The sequence below is a fragment of the Phlebotomus papatasi genome, chromosome 3 (genome assembly GCF_024763615.1).
Source record: "Phlebotomus papatasi isolate M1 chromosome 3, Ppap_2.1, whole genome shotgun sequence".
Lineage (NCBI taxonomy): Eukaryota > Metazoa > Arthropoda > Insecta > Diptera > Psychodidae > Phlebotomus > Phlebotomus papatasi.
Window position 1 is genome coordinate 84,118,237 of NC_077224.1, and position 14,883 is coordinate 84,133,119.

Here is a 14,883-nt window from a genome sequence, read left to right on the forward strand (position 1 = left end):
CTCTCGTCAAGAAAGTATTTGCCTTTTGGTTCTCCTCAAGATGCCTTTCGCACCTCCTTCGTGTGCAAATAATTCATATTGGAAATTCCTATGATCTTTCCCTAATGCTCTATCTTTCTTTTTCCCTATTTCTTTGCAGAATCCATCCACAAGAAGCATTCTATATGGATAATTAAGGACCTGCATCAGCAGAGTGATCACGCAACGGACAAAGATCAACAAGAAATCGTTAAGCCAGAATTACAACCATTTTGTGAGAAATCAGATAAACCGGAATTGCGTAAAAACGGATTTGATAATTTAAAAGATTACCCATTGGCAAAAATTTGGCACGAAGACATGAAAAAGTCATCACCGTCAAATTTAAATTTCATATTGTAACGGTGTTAAGAAGGAAAGTTTGTCTCCTTTTGACAAAATTTTGACAAGGTCCACTTGGCCGCTTTACAAATCTTTACTTAAGTTAAAATGTTGAGCCTCAATGGATGAGTTCTAAACACCTTAAACTCTTGAAAATTTTTAATGATCCAAAGGGGATTTGAACCCGGAACACATGTATTATATTTTATATGCCAATAAATAAAATGTTTAGTAAGCATACAAAATTATTTGAAAAATAAAACATTGAGAAATCAAAATTCTTTTTGAAAAATTGCCAATCAGAGCCGGTGATACCCATATTACCAGAATAGAGTGAGAAAAAAATATCTGCCCTCACCCAGGATTGAACTGAAGACCTCTAGTTCTTTTGACCCTCTTGACCATAGCGACCTATTTTCGACCTATATTCATAATAAAACTCTCTCTGTTCCTTATTGGACTATTGCTTTTGAAAAAATCCAAAATCCTTTTAGAATCACGGTCTTGCAAAAAAAAAATTAAAAAAACATATTTAAAAAATTATTTTTTATGATTAAAAAAAAATAAAGATTGCCAACAAATTGTCGAAATTGTCAAAATAATAACTCAAAATTAGACAAATATTATTAAAAGTATATTAACATTATATTTTTTTTTTAAATATAAAACAAGGGTGGACAAGAAGCATATGAAATCGACTAAATGTCAAAATAAGTTTGTCCAGTAGGGGAATTCTGTAATGCTCTGGCAATATGCCATGACAGATTGAGTTCGAATCTTGAGAGAGCTCTTTCGAAAATTAGGATTCTGTAGCCGTGACATTGCCATTTCAGCTCACGTGGCATTGCCAGAAGTTACATATTTGAGATTTCTGGCAATTTAAATGACAATGAATTTTGTTAAACAAATCAATCAAGACGTACTGTATTTTCATAAAATAATCAAGTAAAGGGATTTCATTCAATCTCTTTACTTGATCAATCAATGAATTGCATTTTCGAACTCATATGATATTACAAAAAAAAAACTCGAATGGCATTTCGAGAATGCCATTCGAGTGAATCGGGTGATTTTCGAACTCACGCGTGACAATGCCACGAAAATTACAGAATTCCCCTACAGGATGGCATAATGTTTGAATTGCTAGTTCATTAAAATAAATGCCTTTTTCATGAACTTCTTCACTTCTGTATAACTCGTCGGTTTAAACTTTCGAACTTCCAAGGAATTTTTAGGTAAGTTCACTCTGACATTCGTTCGAATCGATATAGTATAGACCTGAACCGTAGTAGTTGAGAGTTCTTAGAAGGAAATATTATTACTGAACATAAAGTATTTATTCAAAATGCATAAAATTCTTTATCGATTGATATTCTTGATTTTGGTATTTTTATAAGATAAAATGTATTCAATCTTTCCGTACAGAAGTAGATCTTGAAAAATTCGAAAATCTATTTGAAGATCCAAAAAAGAGACTTTCTTACTTCTTAATACTTTCGCAATGTGACCGAAGTTACATCCTGTTCGAATTTCGAAGTTCTCAAGTGTCAAAATGTGACGGTCTTCACATTCTTGTGGGGAAAAAACAGAACAACGACAATTACTGTTCTTGCCCCAATATTTAATCACTTCATAAGCACTGAGTAACTCTTTTGCCAGCTTTTTAGTGTGATATTTGATAAATTTTCCCCACCTTGTTCGAAAATTTAGTATGAAAATTCGAAATTGAATTTGAATTCTTCGAACTTCAACGACTTTTTGTGCAAATAGCCTTTTTTACCTTTTATCCAAGACTATTTACCATTTATCCATTTACCTTTTGTCCAAGACACTATTGGAGAATCAAAATCTACTTGTGTTTGGGCTCAATATGTACAATATAATTTTTTGATTTTACACTACAGAGAGGGTCGTTCAATCACCTATAAACAACTTTCTTCTCTCATCCTGTAGACTGTAGAGCACTATGAGAATAGTGCCAAGTTCTTTTTCCTTGTTGAAGTACTCTAATAAACATAGCCATGACACTGACAGATAAATGCTGTCAAATTCAAATTCAAAATACCAACTGTCCCAAGTTGAAATCCTTAACGTACCTGCTCAATCATCTCCTGACAAATAGCCCAATTTATCTGAAGAATGTGATTATTAGAATGAGAAATATTTACACAATCAGCCCTCGTTGAAATGAAAACGATTTTTCAATTTCTATCCTTTGGATCTAATCCAGTGAAAAAAATCTCTCAACTATGAAATAAATTTAACAAGTCACGAAATGATTTGCCTGTTGAGCTCCAAGACTCTTTTTTTTGTCTTCCTCCTCCTAAACATCCAACAGAGTTTTCTGAACTATAAAAGACGAGAGAATTTTTACCTTTTAGTTTTCGTCTTATTGTACGTCGTGTTTCTTTTGAAAACTTCTTGAAGCCCTTGTTTAGCACTCACACACACCGAATACTCCCAAACAACATCCCAAGAGGAGAATAATGATCTCGGATGGAGTCAGAGGTAAGAGAGAGACTGGCTTTTGGACTTGAGGAATAATGTTTTACCCAAGAGTCCAAAAAGGGGATCGGAGGCGAGCGAAAATGAACAAGAAGGAGAAAACAACGACATGTATTTTATAACAAGATTCCATTTGGTTCGATGTTATATGTAAAATGCAACAAGGGAATTAAATAAGCCTCGGTAAGAATTATTTTTCTTTTCAAAACCACACGTCTTTTCTCTACCCATCTACAAACTGCGATTCTTTAACAACTTCGAAAAACCTGAAGAGACCGTTTTTTTACATGCCTCCCTTCATGCCCAACATCGAGCTCTTGCATCTTTTAGTGCCGCCAGCTATAACAAAGTTTAAATGTTAAGGAGGCAACAAAAACGCTGCATTTAAATTAGACACAGACAGGAGACTCCTTTCTTGATTTTGCCACCTTTCTCATTTGAATTGAGTGTCTTTCACAAAAAAAGGCCCTTAAGACGGCAGTAAAATTTCTTTCGTGAAACTACATCTTTAAAAAAATACACTGAGATGAGGTTTTCCTTCTCAATGCTTTATTGCAGACCATATTAAAAAATACAACACCCGGACAGGTGGATCGTCGATTACTGTTAGTGGAAAACGTGAAAAAATCCTATGAGAAAAAATCTATTTTTACACTCAGAAAAATACCTCGAGGTGACATGGTTAAAAATTAGTGTAATTTTTACACTAAATTTTACGTTCTTCAGTGTTATCACATAACCCTTAAGTTAAATAATAAGCTTCCCAAATATAAAGCTGGCTATACACTAGACAAAATTTATTGCAATATTTCTTTTCAATATCCAATATTGACAAGGATTGCCTCCACATTGCAAAAATTTATTGACATAAAAGTTTCAATATTGAAGAAAATTGTCCAGTTTATTTAATTATTTTGAATGGCAATACACTAGGTCAAAGATTGTCAATAAAAATTTTCAGAGTCACTTTGAAATAAAATTTCAAAGAAATTCTAAATATTAAATTGACTTGATATTTACAGTCAACTGCAAACAGTGGAATTTTGTTGTGCACTTGGTCGAATACACCCAGAATACTCAAGTTGGCCAGAAGATTTCTGCTGATTCATAAAGGAAATCACAGATATTCTGGGATTTTCTTCTGTATTTAATCAAAATTTCTCCTAGTTTCTCCAGGAAATCACAGATCTTCTGGGATTTTCTTCTGTATCTTGTCAAGAATCCCCAGAATACTCATGTTGGTCAGAAGATTTCTCCTGGTTCCTCCAGGAAATCACAGATCTTCTGGGATTTTCTTAAATATTATTTCAAAGACACCCCAGATACCTTCTGTGGTTAGAGGATTCCTCATGCTTCCTCCAGGAAATCATAGATCTTCTGGAATTTTCTTGCATATTATATCAAAAACATCCCAGATACCTTCGTTGGTCAGAGGATTCCTCATGCTTTCTTCAGGAAATCACATCTTATGAGATTTTCCTATATCTTTTGTCAATTAATACTCAACTTGGTCAGAAGATTTCTCTTGGTTCCGTAGATCTAAAAGATCTATAATTTCCTGGAGAAACTAGGAGAAATTTTCTGACCAACTTGGGTATTTTGGGTGTTCTTGACAAAATACAGAAGAAAATCCCGAAGATCTGTAGATTTCCTGGAGGAATCAGGAGAAATCTTCTGACCAACATGAGTATTCCGGGCGCACTTGACAAAAGATGCAACAAAATCCCAGAAAATCTAAGATTTTCTGGAAGAAGTAGGAGAGAAATCTTGACCGGGAAGAATTGAGCAGGATATACAGCGAAATCTCTGGTCCTGTATACGATGATATTCTGAGATATCTTCCTATTTATAAACATGTTAATTCCAAGAGTTTTTCGATGTTTGATACCGAAAATTCGAAATCGAAGAACAGTCAGCGGTAGACCGACGTTTATATTGATTTGCACTTTAGACGTCCGGTTGATTTTCGAATAAGTTTAGCCTGGCTTTAGAGTAGCTCTGTCTCACCGAAAAGTTTTGCCGAGCAGAGCCAATAATAATAAGTTTTAAAAATACCCCTTTTACGTGTTAAAATAACATGCAGGTGTATCTTAAGACCAGGATAACCTTTTTGGTCAAAGACTGAAATGGATAGTGTTTAGTGATGAAGTACAGTGTTGCGGAGTCCAAATATTTTCCATTATCAATGAAAAGCTCGAATCTGAGGTTTTCTTTTTATGAGTACATCTTGAACTTTCTTTTCTGATGTTCAACCACCGAGGACCGCTATAAAAAATATTCTTTCACAAAAGGAAGAGAATCCTCTCGTTCAGTAATAACCTTCCCGATTTGAGAGCTCTCTCCGGTTGAGGTTTTTCCTTTACCGATTCGAAGGTATATCAGAGATAACTTACCTAAAAACCTGTTGGAAGTTCGAACGTTTTAACTGACGAGTTACACAAAAGTGAGTAAGTTCATGAAATGGACGTTTATCTTAATAAAATTGCAATTAAAACGTTCTGCCATCCTGAAATTCCACAAAACTACTCAAAATTCACTTTTTGCAGCAAACTTTTGCACGCTGTTGCAGACAATTGTTGACGATTGAAGTGTCAAGAATATCGAAATTCGAAATTGCAGAACAATTAGCGCTAAAGCGGCGAGTACATGAACTTGTACTTTAGGCTTCCGGTAGATTTTCGAATGGGTTTGGCTTGGCTTTGGAGTGGCTTTGTCTCTTCGAAAGGTTATTACTGAACGGAGCCAATGTCTTCGTTAAGTAATACCTATTCGAAGAGACAAAGCTATTCCGAACCCAAAGTCAAGTCAAGCCTATTCGAAAATCTAACGGAAGCCTAAAATGAAAGTTCACGTATTCGCCGCTTTAGCGCTGATTATTCCGCCATTTCGAATTTCGGTACCCTTGACACTTCAATCATCAACAATGTCAACAACAGTGTGCAAATATTTGCTGCAAAAAGTGATTTTTATGTAGTTTTATGGAATTTCAGGATGGCAGAACATTTGAATTGCAATTTTATATAAATGTCCTTTTTATAAACTTGCTCACTTCTGTGTAACTCGTCGGTTTAGACGTTCGAACTTTTAACGGGTTTTTAGGTAAGTTCTCTCTGACATACCTTTGAATCGGTAAAGGAAAAACCTGAACCGGAGAGAGCTCTAAAATCAGGAAGGTTATTAGGGGAAAGCGCGCTACCTTTGGACGATTTATGCTTCGCACAAAACATTTTTTTCAATGTATTTTAAATGAATTTGGCCCAGTGTAATATTATATTTTAATAGCTAGTCCAATGCCTCAAGGAACATATGGAAAAAAATTCAATTGTCCGAAGCTTGAGTTGTCCGAAGGTAGCGCGCATTCCCCTACTGAACGAGAGAAATATCTTTTCCGGTTTTTTGGTACACTCAATTAAAAGACCTTTATTAACACTTGTTGTTGTTTTATCAAATATTTTTGTGTAAAACTAATAAACGTAGTTCAAAAATCTCGTTTGAAATTGGTGTTAAATCAACACTCATTTCGTGTTGCTAGCAACACACATTTTGTTTTAGTACAAATTTTTCATATCTCTTTTCTCGTCATCTTTCTCTATTTGATTTCTCAAGGTGGTCTCAAGAAGTCAACGTAAATAATCAAAAGGTGATTAGTCCAGGAAATTTGTACTCTCTATATTTGCTAGACACTTGATGGTAAACGGTGAAAAAAAAATTCTCCTGTTTAACATGCGTGAGTTTCTCCTTAAAAGTAGGTGCACTTTTGGGTATTTATTCAATTATCTTTTTAACGCAAACGTCTTTTGGGGCATCCAAGCAGTTAAGGTATGCGTTGTTCTTCAATCTTTAAGAAGAAAAAAAAAGCCCCAACCATGTATTCACACCATGAACCACGACTCTGAAGACAATCAATGGGTTTAAAGGTATTTTTTCTTCACCACGAAAATCATGGCGATTTCACTCTATACCCAATCTTATCTCTTATTCCTTCTTTTATATCCCCAATACAGAAGACCATTTATAACCAACGCCAACAATGGTACAAGAAAGATTGGAAAATGCAGAGAGAAAAGAGGCAAAGAATGAGGAATATCAATGTATATATCTTCGATTGGAAGGTGATCATCATCCAAACAATGGCCCAAAGGTATAAAAGATGGAAAGAGAATCCCAAAGAGAATAAAATAGACAGTCTCATAAATTTCCATACTATTTATTCTCCAGCATCTCTTTTGAGTTTTGAGACGTTTGGTCAAGCTATTGTTTACTTAGGATACTCCACACACAGCTCTTCAATAACCAAGATCCGTGATTTCTCCTCTTCAATTTTCTCTAGACTCCACCAGAAATATCAAGAGCGCATGCATTTATGCGTGGAATATCATTGCAAATTCAAATTTATTCCTCAAGTTCTTTTTCATCGATTTTCTACCGCATTCATCCATAGATTTATCGATTTTCCAATATTCTTTTTGTACCCCAATCACACACAGAATATCTTCATGGTGATCTCCTCACCGGATATTGCAAAAAAATTTGCAGAAATTGAGTTGCATTGGATTTTATGATACGTTAATTAGTAAACAGAGAAGCCAAAGAGGTATTTAAAATAACGATCATCGTCGTTAACGTTTGAGGTTATGTATAATTTCTTTTTCGTGATTGCAGCGCTCCTAAAATTCACTTGCTGAACTTTTCATGTACTAAAACAGCGGTGAGCAAGAACCGTTTGAAACCGAATAAACGTCAATATAAGTTTATCCAGGTGGCGTTTTGACCATTGACGTACAATTTTCAATTGAAGTTTGTTCGGTTTCAAACGGTTCTTGCTAAAATATCGTACTAAAATATCTAATATTTCGTAAAACCTTTAATTTTGAACCCCGAACTGAGTTAACTGATTCATAAACCACCACAGAATTTTCAAAAATTAATTATTAGTTTATAACCGGTTATTTACCGATTTAAAATCAGTTCGAACCGATTAAATTTGTCAAGGATTCCAAGACCTTTCCAACGATATCAAATTTGCCCAAATCGGTTGAGATATACGCTCTCTAGACGCTTTCTAACCTTCGATTTTGAAAAATCCCAATTAGGAATGACAGAAAGGCATTATCGTATTCAGTCGTAATGGCAACCTCTAAAATATTTCCAAAAAATAAAAAAACAATGCATTTCCGGGGAATTAATAATACTCAGTTTTCGAAATTACAACAATAAAAAATTGTTGAACTAAAAGCAATATACTTCATCTGCGAATTACGTACATAAAGAAGAAAAATATGATTTTGTAAATAAAATAATGGCGTTTTTATGTTGAAATTGACAATAAAACACCCCATTAGGGTTGGGTATTGAGATTCCCAGCAGCCGACAATCCCAAGAAGTACACTTGGAACTTCTTGAGAAAATATCTTGTTGTCCCCTTCTTTGGACAAAACCCAAACATCTTCTCTTGGAAATTTATCAGAGCCAATTGATCTTGTTACATTCGCATCTTTTGTGGCTTTTGCGGGATACACAACATATGTTGCAATTCCTCTTTCTTTCGCATTGTTTTATCCACATAGCCCATTCTTACGCATCCACCACAGAGGAGATCCGTTCAGCAGAAAAGAAGAAGGTATGCAGCAAGTTCGGAAAATATTTACCATCGACTTATTGGTTGAACAATCGACTGCGGTTGAGACGCCAAGCAAAGCGAAAAAAGCAAAATTAATCTATACCCTCAGACAGCAATGTGAAAATAATAATGCACTTTAAGTACATGACGATGGAAGTGGAAGATGGCCAAAATTGGGTGGAAATCCAAGAAAAATATGAGAAGAAGAAGGCATTGAAAATAAGAGTAAAAAGAACCATTGGAAGACAATCTTCTTCCTTTAGTGTAAAGAAATAAAAAAGCCAGTCATAAGTTTATGGGAGCTTACTGGATCTGTGATTCTTTAGGTGCCAAAGAAAAATGATTGTTTGAACAAAGCAAAACGGTTAGAGATAGTAGTTTCAGTTTTTCAAGGACTCTCAAGTAATCTGAAATGAGTATCTGCAATAGAGCCCATTTGAAATCGGTAAAAAACGGTTTTGATAATTTTGAAAATTACTTATAACAAATAGAGGAAGAGAGAAGAGATTTATTGTTGGTTTTCTAGATAGCATAGCAAATCCGATTTGAAACCGTTTTATCGATAATATTCTAGGAAGGCTAATATTGTTGAGGATCCGTTTTAGGTATACCCTGCATAGAGAACTCTTTCTGGGGTGAGTACCCGTTCTTCACGGATATTTACACTTTTCTTTATACTTCATGTGAGCAACTCATACTTGAAACGAAGTAATTCGCTTGCCGATCAGTTTGAGCTACGATTAAAACATTCGTGCTTGAGTATGTATAGGGACTTCCTGCAGCCATACTACTTCCGCAAAAGATACTGTTGTGACGCAAAATTATCACAGAATATCCCTGAAGACGATACATAAAATTCCCTGAAGGTAAGACATAAAAGGCTGTAAAATAAGCCATTAGCCAAAGAGAGCCTTGCCGTCCTAGTCCTTACGGAAGATAACTTCGTGCTTAATAAGAAAGTGGTTGCTGTCCGAGAGGATAGCTTTTAATTTCCTTTTGGCCCTCAGCTCCTGTTTGATATTTGAGAAATAAATGGGAAAGTTTGTAATGGAACTTTCCGGCTAACACAGAGAACACTGTTAGGGCTGTTAGGGGAAAGTGCTCACCCTTCGAACGTTCATGCCTAATAATGTGAATTTCTTTTGTTTTTCGTAAAAGATTTATGTTCGAAGGAAGAGTACTTTCCCCTACTATCGCAATGTCATAATTAAAGACAATGTCCATGCCCTTAAATAAAAACTTTGTCCAAGTGTATAAAATTAGTCCTTAATAAGTACTTAAAATGTCCTTAATCGAGGCATTTTTTGGATGAATGGATATTGAACAGAAAGATATGAATATGACATGACAGAAAAACATAACCTCAAAATAGTATCAAATTTCTTTATTCGGAAAATATGTGATCATTAGAAATAAATCTATAAAACTTGAAGATCAGTTCACGTCCAGTAAGTTTAACTTAAGGCGCTTCCTTTAGTCTCAAAGGTCAGAGGCCAACTGATCTTGTCAGTATAAATGTTTGCTAAAAAAGTGATTTTTTGTGTAGTTTCGTGGATCTTCAGGATGATAGAACGTTTGAATGGCAATTTTAATTAAAATATATGTCATTCTCGTGATTTTGCTTACTTTTCTGAAACTCGTCGGTTTTAACCGTTTAAACGTTCGAACTTCCAACGGATTTTTAGGTAAGTTCTCTCTGATATACCTTCGAATCGATAGGAAAAAAATCAATAGGAGAAGGTTCTAAAATCGGGAAGGTTATTACTATCCAGAGAAATAAGTATTTAATGTGTTAGCCGGGTTGTGACTCGTTACTGATATAGACCCAGTCCCTGGTGTCAGTCTCCCTCTCTGAAGGTCCTAAGATGTCCCTTTCCTAACGATACTCCTCTCTGTAGCGCAAATTTTTCTTTTGTACGCTATTAACCTGCACGATTTCTAGGGTTTGTTTTTAAAAGGCAAAAAACAAACGATCAGTAAAAAATTAAAAATGAGCAGTAAAATATCTAATTATGGTCGGTAAAAAACTTAAATCTTTACAAAAATGGGCTTAATTTATATATTTAACATTAAAAATATTTCCTTATAGAGTGAAAAGCCATTTATTTACTCTTTGCCAAAATTTGGACGATAATATCACTGTTTCAAATTTTTTTGTTACTGATCAGTTTTAACTTTTTACTGCAAATTTATTCAATGCCTTTTTAAAATAGCCGTCATCTTTCCGGCTGAGTCCAGAACAACACGATTAGGAAGCATTGTCAATGTTGCGAACCTAACTAGCATATCCAAAAATGAAAAGGGAAAATTTTTCTGCTGAACATTTTTTTTAGCAATTGACTGTTCTCAAATGCTTCTGCATTATTGATTATTCTTGTATTGGTTCCTGTCTCGACTGTTTTCTCGAGTCCTCGTCGTGTCCCAAAAATATCAAACAATCCTGATCCCGACAGGAAAGAACACGTAGAAGTACTTGAGAACAGTCAGTTGCTAAAAAAAATGATCAATTTTATAGCTTAGCGCAATTTATAGCTTCGGCTATAATTCTAGCGAGCAGCAGACATTCTGGAGTGCAATTAGTGCAAACTGTGCTCACTGAGAGGTATATAGTATGCAAAATTTCAAATGGAATATCACGTGTGATAGAAAGAATACACTCTAGTGGAGTTATACGATGAGTAAGATATTACTGTTCGTATTAATTGTTTTCTGAATCGTATTACTGGCAATTCGAGCAATTTTCCATGCGTGCCAACTGTGATTCGGTCAGTTTTCGAGCGATTATATTGCTGTCAACTTTGTACGCAGAGGGGAAATGAGACAGTGAAACAAGGTAAGACAATTGCCATCTTTTTTGGTATTCTCGCAATTCAGAAAGTATAGATAGATAGATAGATAAATTTATTCATCAAAAATGCTTTCGAAGTACAGTTTCGTTTAACTGAGATCCCGTGTAGTTTTCAGCGTCCACCGCCGTCTTAGCGTTGGTGACCAACCTAAGTATTAATCTTAATATTAATCTTATATGTGACATGGTCATGACTAGTCCATACACTTTGGCTTAGTTACCGTCTGATGCTCAAGTGACACAGACTTTAGAAAGCGGGTTGGACCGCTCGGACCGATCCGACCGTTTTTGATGATTAGCCATTTTCGTAATCAGGGAAATTCAAATCAAACAACCCAGGCATATGAAGTCGATCGGAAGTGGTTGGCCAAACCACAGCATTACAATAGCTGTGATTATGAAATAATCACAGTCCGAAAAAAAGAAACATAAAGAAAAGGAAATAATTCAAAATCTCAAATGTGCGCCTCAGACACAACAACTGATCACCACAAGATCCACAGACTCTCTTTTATCCCATGCAACCACATTATTTTCTTCTTGGTCCCTTTGCCAAGTAATCGCAAACAGAACTGCAATCTCCGAAAATGTTAAGTTGCTTAACGCCAAAACACCTTCAGGGGGCTTTTCATTTCATTGCATTTTTCACTCGTGCGATCTCTCTTCGAAAATTATTCAACCTCTGCGGATAGTGTTACACTTTTTTTTCATAACTCAAACTTCCTGAGAAAATTAATGCTTTTGGTACTTTCGGTAGCAATTGGAGGAGTATTGTTATTACAGAAAATTACATGTTTTACATTGAATTTTACTTATTACAGAAAACTGCTAGAAATCGACGTTTGTTGTGAAATTATTGAAGATTTCTTGGTAACATAATTTTGTATTGTCACGGAGAAACTCTAATTCATTGAGACAATTATGAAGCTTGTATTATTACTTCAATTTAGTGTTTCAAGAACTGCTAGAATTGCTAGAAACATTACAACAATTATATTTCTCAGATTTTCCTTGTACAAAAATTTTGATCTTGTCAATACTGACATATAAAAGTTCTAGAATTACTACTAGAATTTTTTCTAGTACATTCTTTACAATATAGCATGCCTCTTTTGTATCGTCCTTTCAAATATCCTACCGCCAAGTCACGATTTCTTCATAAAATAAGAGGCAAAATTTTAGAAAAATGGCCAAGAATAAAAGTCACTAAAAATTGCAGATAATATAAATCAAGGTGTCATTATTGTCTTTTGCATTTCGGTCTCCTCTTTGGAGGTGCCCCTATTTACATATAAAAGTTCCCAAAACTATAACAAGAATGAATTTTTTCTGCAGAGAATGGCCAGATTTTTTTCTGCGCTTTTTTAAAGTCTTGATACTGTAAAGATTTTTCTTTTGTCGTTCTTTTTATTCCATGATCTCCAACAGAGACAAGTCAATGAAGATGAAAAATAAGAAATTGGGAGGGAAATTGTATTTAAATTTTGTAGATCATTATTGAAGTGGAGGGCTTCTTTGAGCTTGGGCAAAACGGAGATTGTTAAATTACAAAAACAAGAGAGAGAGAGAGAAGAAAAGATGGAGAAGAAGGAAAAATACGAAGACAATTTAACTACCTAACAAGATCATTATCTTTGGAAGCAAAAACCCATCAAGACCATAATAGGAATCTCCCCAGATCAACCAATACACTAACGCAATTTTTCCATTCACCTCACAAACTTCTCATTAATATCCCATCCTCATTCCAAAAGGCCTATACCAAGTCACTAATTTGAATACATGGCGACTCTTGGCGACTCTTGTTGTGTGATAAAAAACATACACCTTTTTTTCAAATTCCGCCGTCCTAAAGGGGGCTACTCATTCAGATACCTAACTGACAAGGTTCCTCGTTTCTTAAGTTTCGCGAGACTTTCGGAAGGTTTCTTGTGTTTTTCGTTAAATAATGTTGTTATTCAATGTTTGTTTTCCACAAGAAAAGAATTTGTCACCTTAGGGCTATAATTCATGCGAGCAACACATATGCAAGTGGAACTGTGCACCAGTGGAACGTTTTCCATTGCTTTCGTTAGATGATGACCTCTGAATGATTTGCCTTGCCCTGATTTATCAATGAGTTATTAGCAATCGTATCGGGATATATTATAACTGCTCGAACACCAAGAGAGAGCAGTTTTCACAATCCATTTTTTTTCAAATTCTCATCATCCTGACTGCCAAACGGTAGGAGATATTGACTTCCGGTCTTCGGTGAACCCCCCCCCCACAAGTCAATATTCTCTAGCGAATTATCTTACCCAAATCACCTCCCACTCCATTCATCCCCTCAAAAACATAATTTTTTGACTTATATCAAATTTGACCAAAGCGATTTCAATGATTTTCGGATATTTACAATGTAATCATGCTGCAAAGTCGTATATGCCGTGTTGGAGGAATGTGCTAAGTCTATTGTAGACCGCCCCAGAGTGCCTTTCCCATAATTCTGACGCTTCTTTCTTCCTCCTTAAATTTTTGGGCAGATGCGATGCATTTTACTATGTTTCATCACATGCGAAAATGTCCTTTTCTGAACATTCAATTGCTTGAACCGGACGGAACTCGAACTCACAACTGTGAGAGTCGAGTTATAGATCTCATCTGCCCCAGATCCAGCGGTCTTACCTATTGCGCCACTGAGATCACTATCCGGGGATGATCATCTTTTGCGGATTAAGCTTCCTAATCTCCATGCGGTCAATGAGCGGTCCCTTTGGTCTTCAAAAACTATCGTAAAAACGTATTTTCAAAGAAGGACAAGGGGTAACTCATTCCCATTTTTTCTGACAAGGGTTTCTGGTTTCTCGGGTTTCGCGATGCAAAGTGGGTTTCTCGGGTTTCGCGATGCAATTTTTGGGTTTCTCGGGTTTTGCGATGCAATTTTTGGGTTTCTCGAATTTCGCGATGGAAAAATTGGGTTTCTCGGGTTTCGCGATGCAATTTTTGGGTTTCTCGGGTTTCGCGATGCAATTTTTGGGTTTCTCGGGTATCGCGATGCAGAAATTGGGTTTCTCGAGTTTCGCGATGCAATTTTTGGGTTTCTCGGGTTTCGCGATGCAGAAATTGGGTTTCTCGAGTTTCGCGATGCAGAAATTGGGTTTCTGGGGTTTCGCGAAGCGTTTCTCGGACAAGTGACGAGGGTTTCTCAAAATGATTTACCCCTTAAAGAAGGAAGTCATACTTATGACTAAAGGCTTTTACACACGACGAGCAATTTTCATCAAAAATTGTCTTCCTGATGGAATTGTTACGTTTCCTCTTACGATAGTACGAGTGAGTTCCTTGAAGGAAGTAATTTTCGCAGAAATCGCTCTCAATGTGTAGAAGTCAGGGATTCGTACAAATAAGTCGGACAAAAAACCAAGTGAAAACCTTTGTTGAAAAATAGGAAAACACATTTGAAAGCGTTCCTTCGGAATCGTTCCGTGTCAAGACATCAAACAAGGACCCATCCAACGTACGAGCCAAATTATTATGGAATCTCAAAAGGGCAGATATGGTGCTGTAA

General features: G+C 35.7%; 2 protein-coding genes across 3 annotated transcripts in view; one reads left to right on the forward strand and one right to left on the reverse strand.

Annotated features, from left to right (window-relative positions):
* Nucleotides 1–638, forward strand: part of LOC129806099 (ER lumen protein-retaining receptor-like) — a 7,030-nt gene extending 6,392 nt beyond the window's left edge. Inside the window, exon 2 of the mRNA XM_055854451.1 lies at nt 140–638. Within this exon, the coding sequence (XP_055710426.1) occupies nt 140–381 (242 nt within the window). The 3' untranslated portion in view covers nt 382–638. The remainder of the gene's footprint in view (nt 1–139) is intronic.
* Nucleotides 1–14,883, reverse strand: part of LOC129806097 (frizzled-4) — a 70,886-nt gene that overhangs the window by 40,362 nt on the left and 15,641 nt on the right. The window lies entirely within an intron of this gene.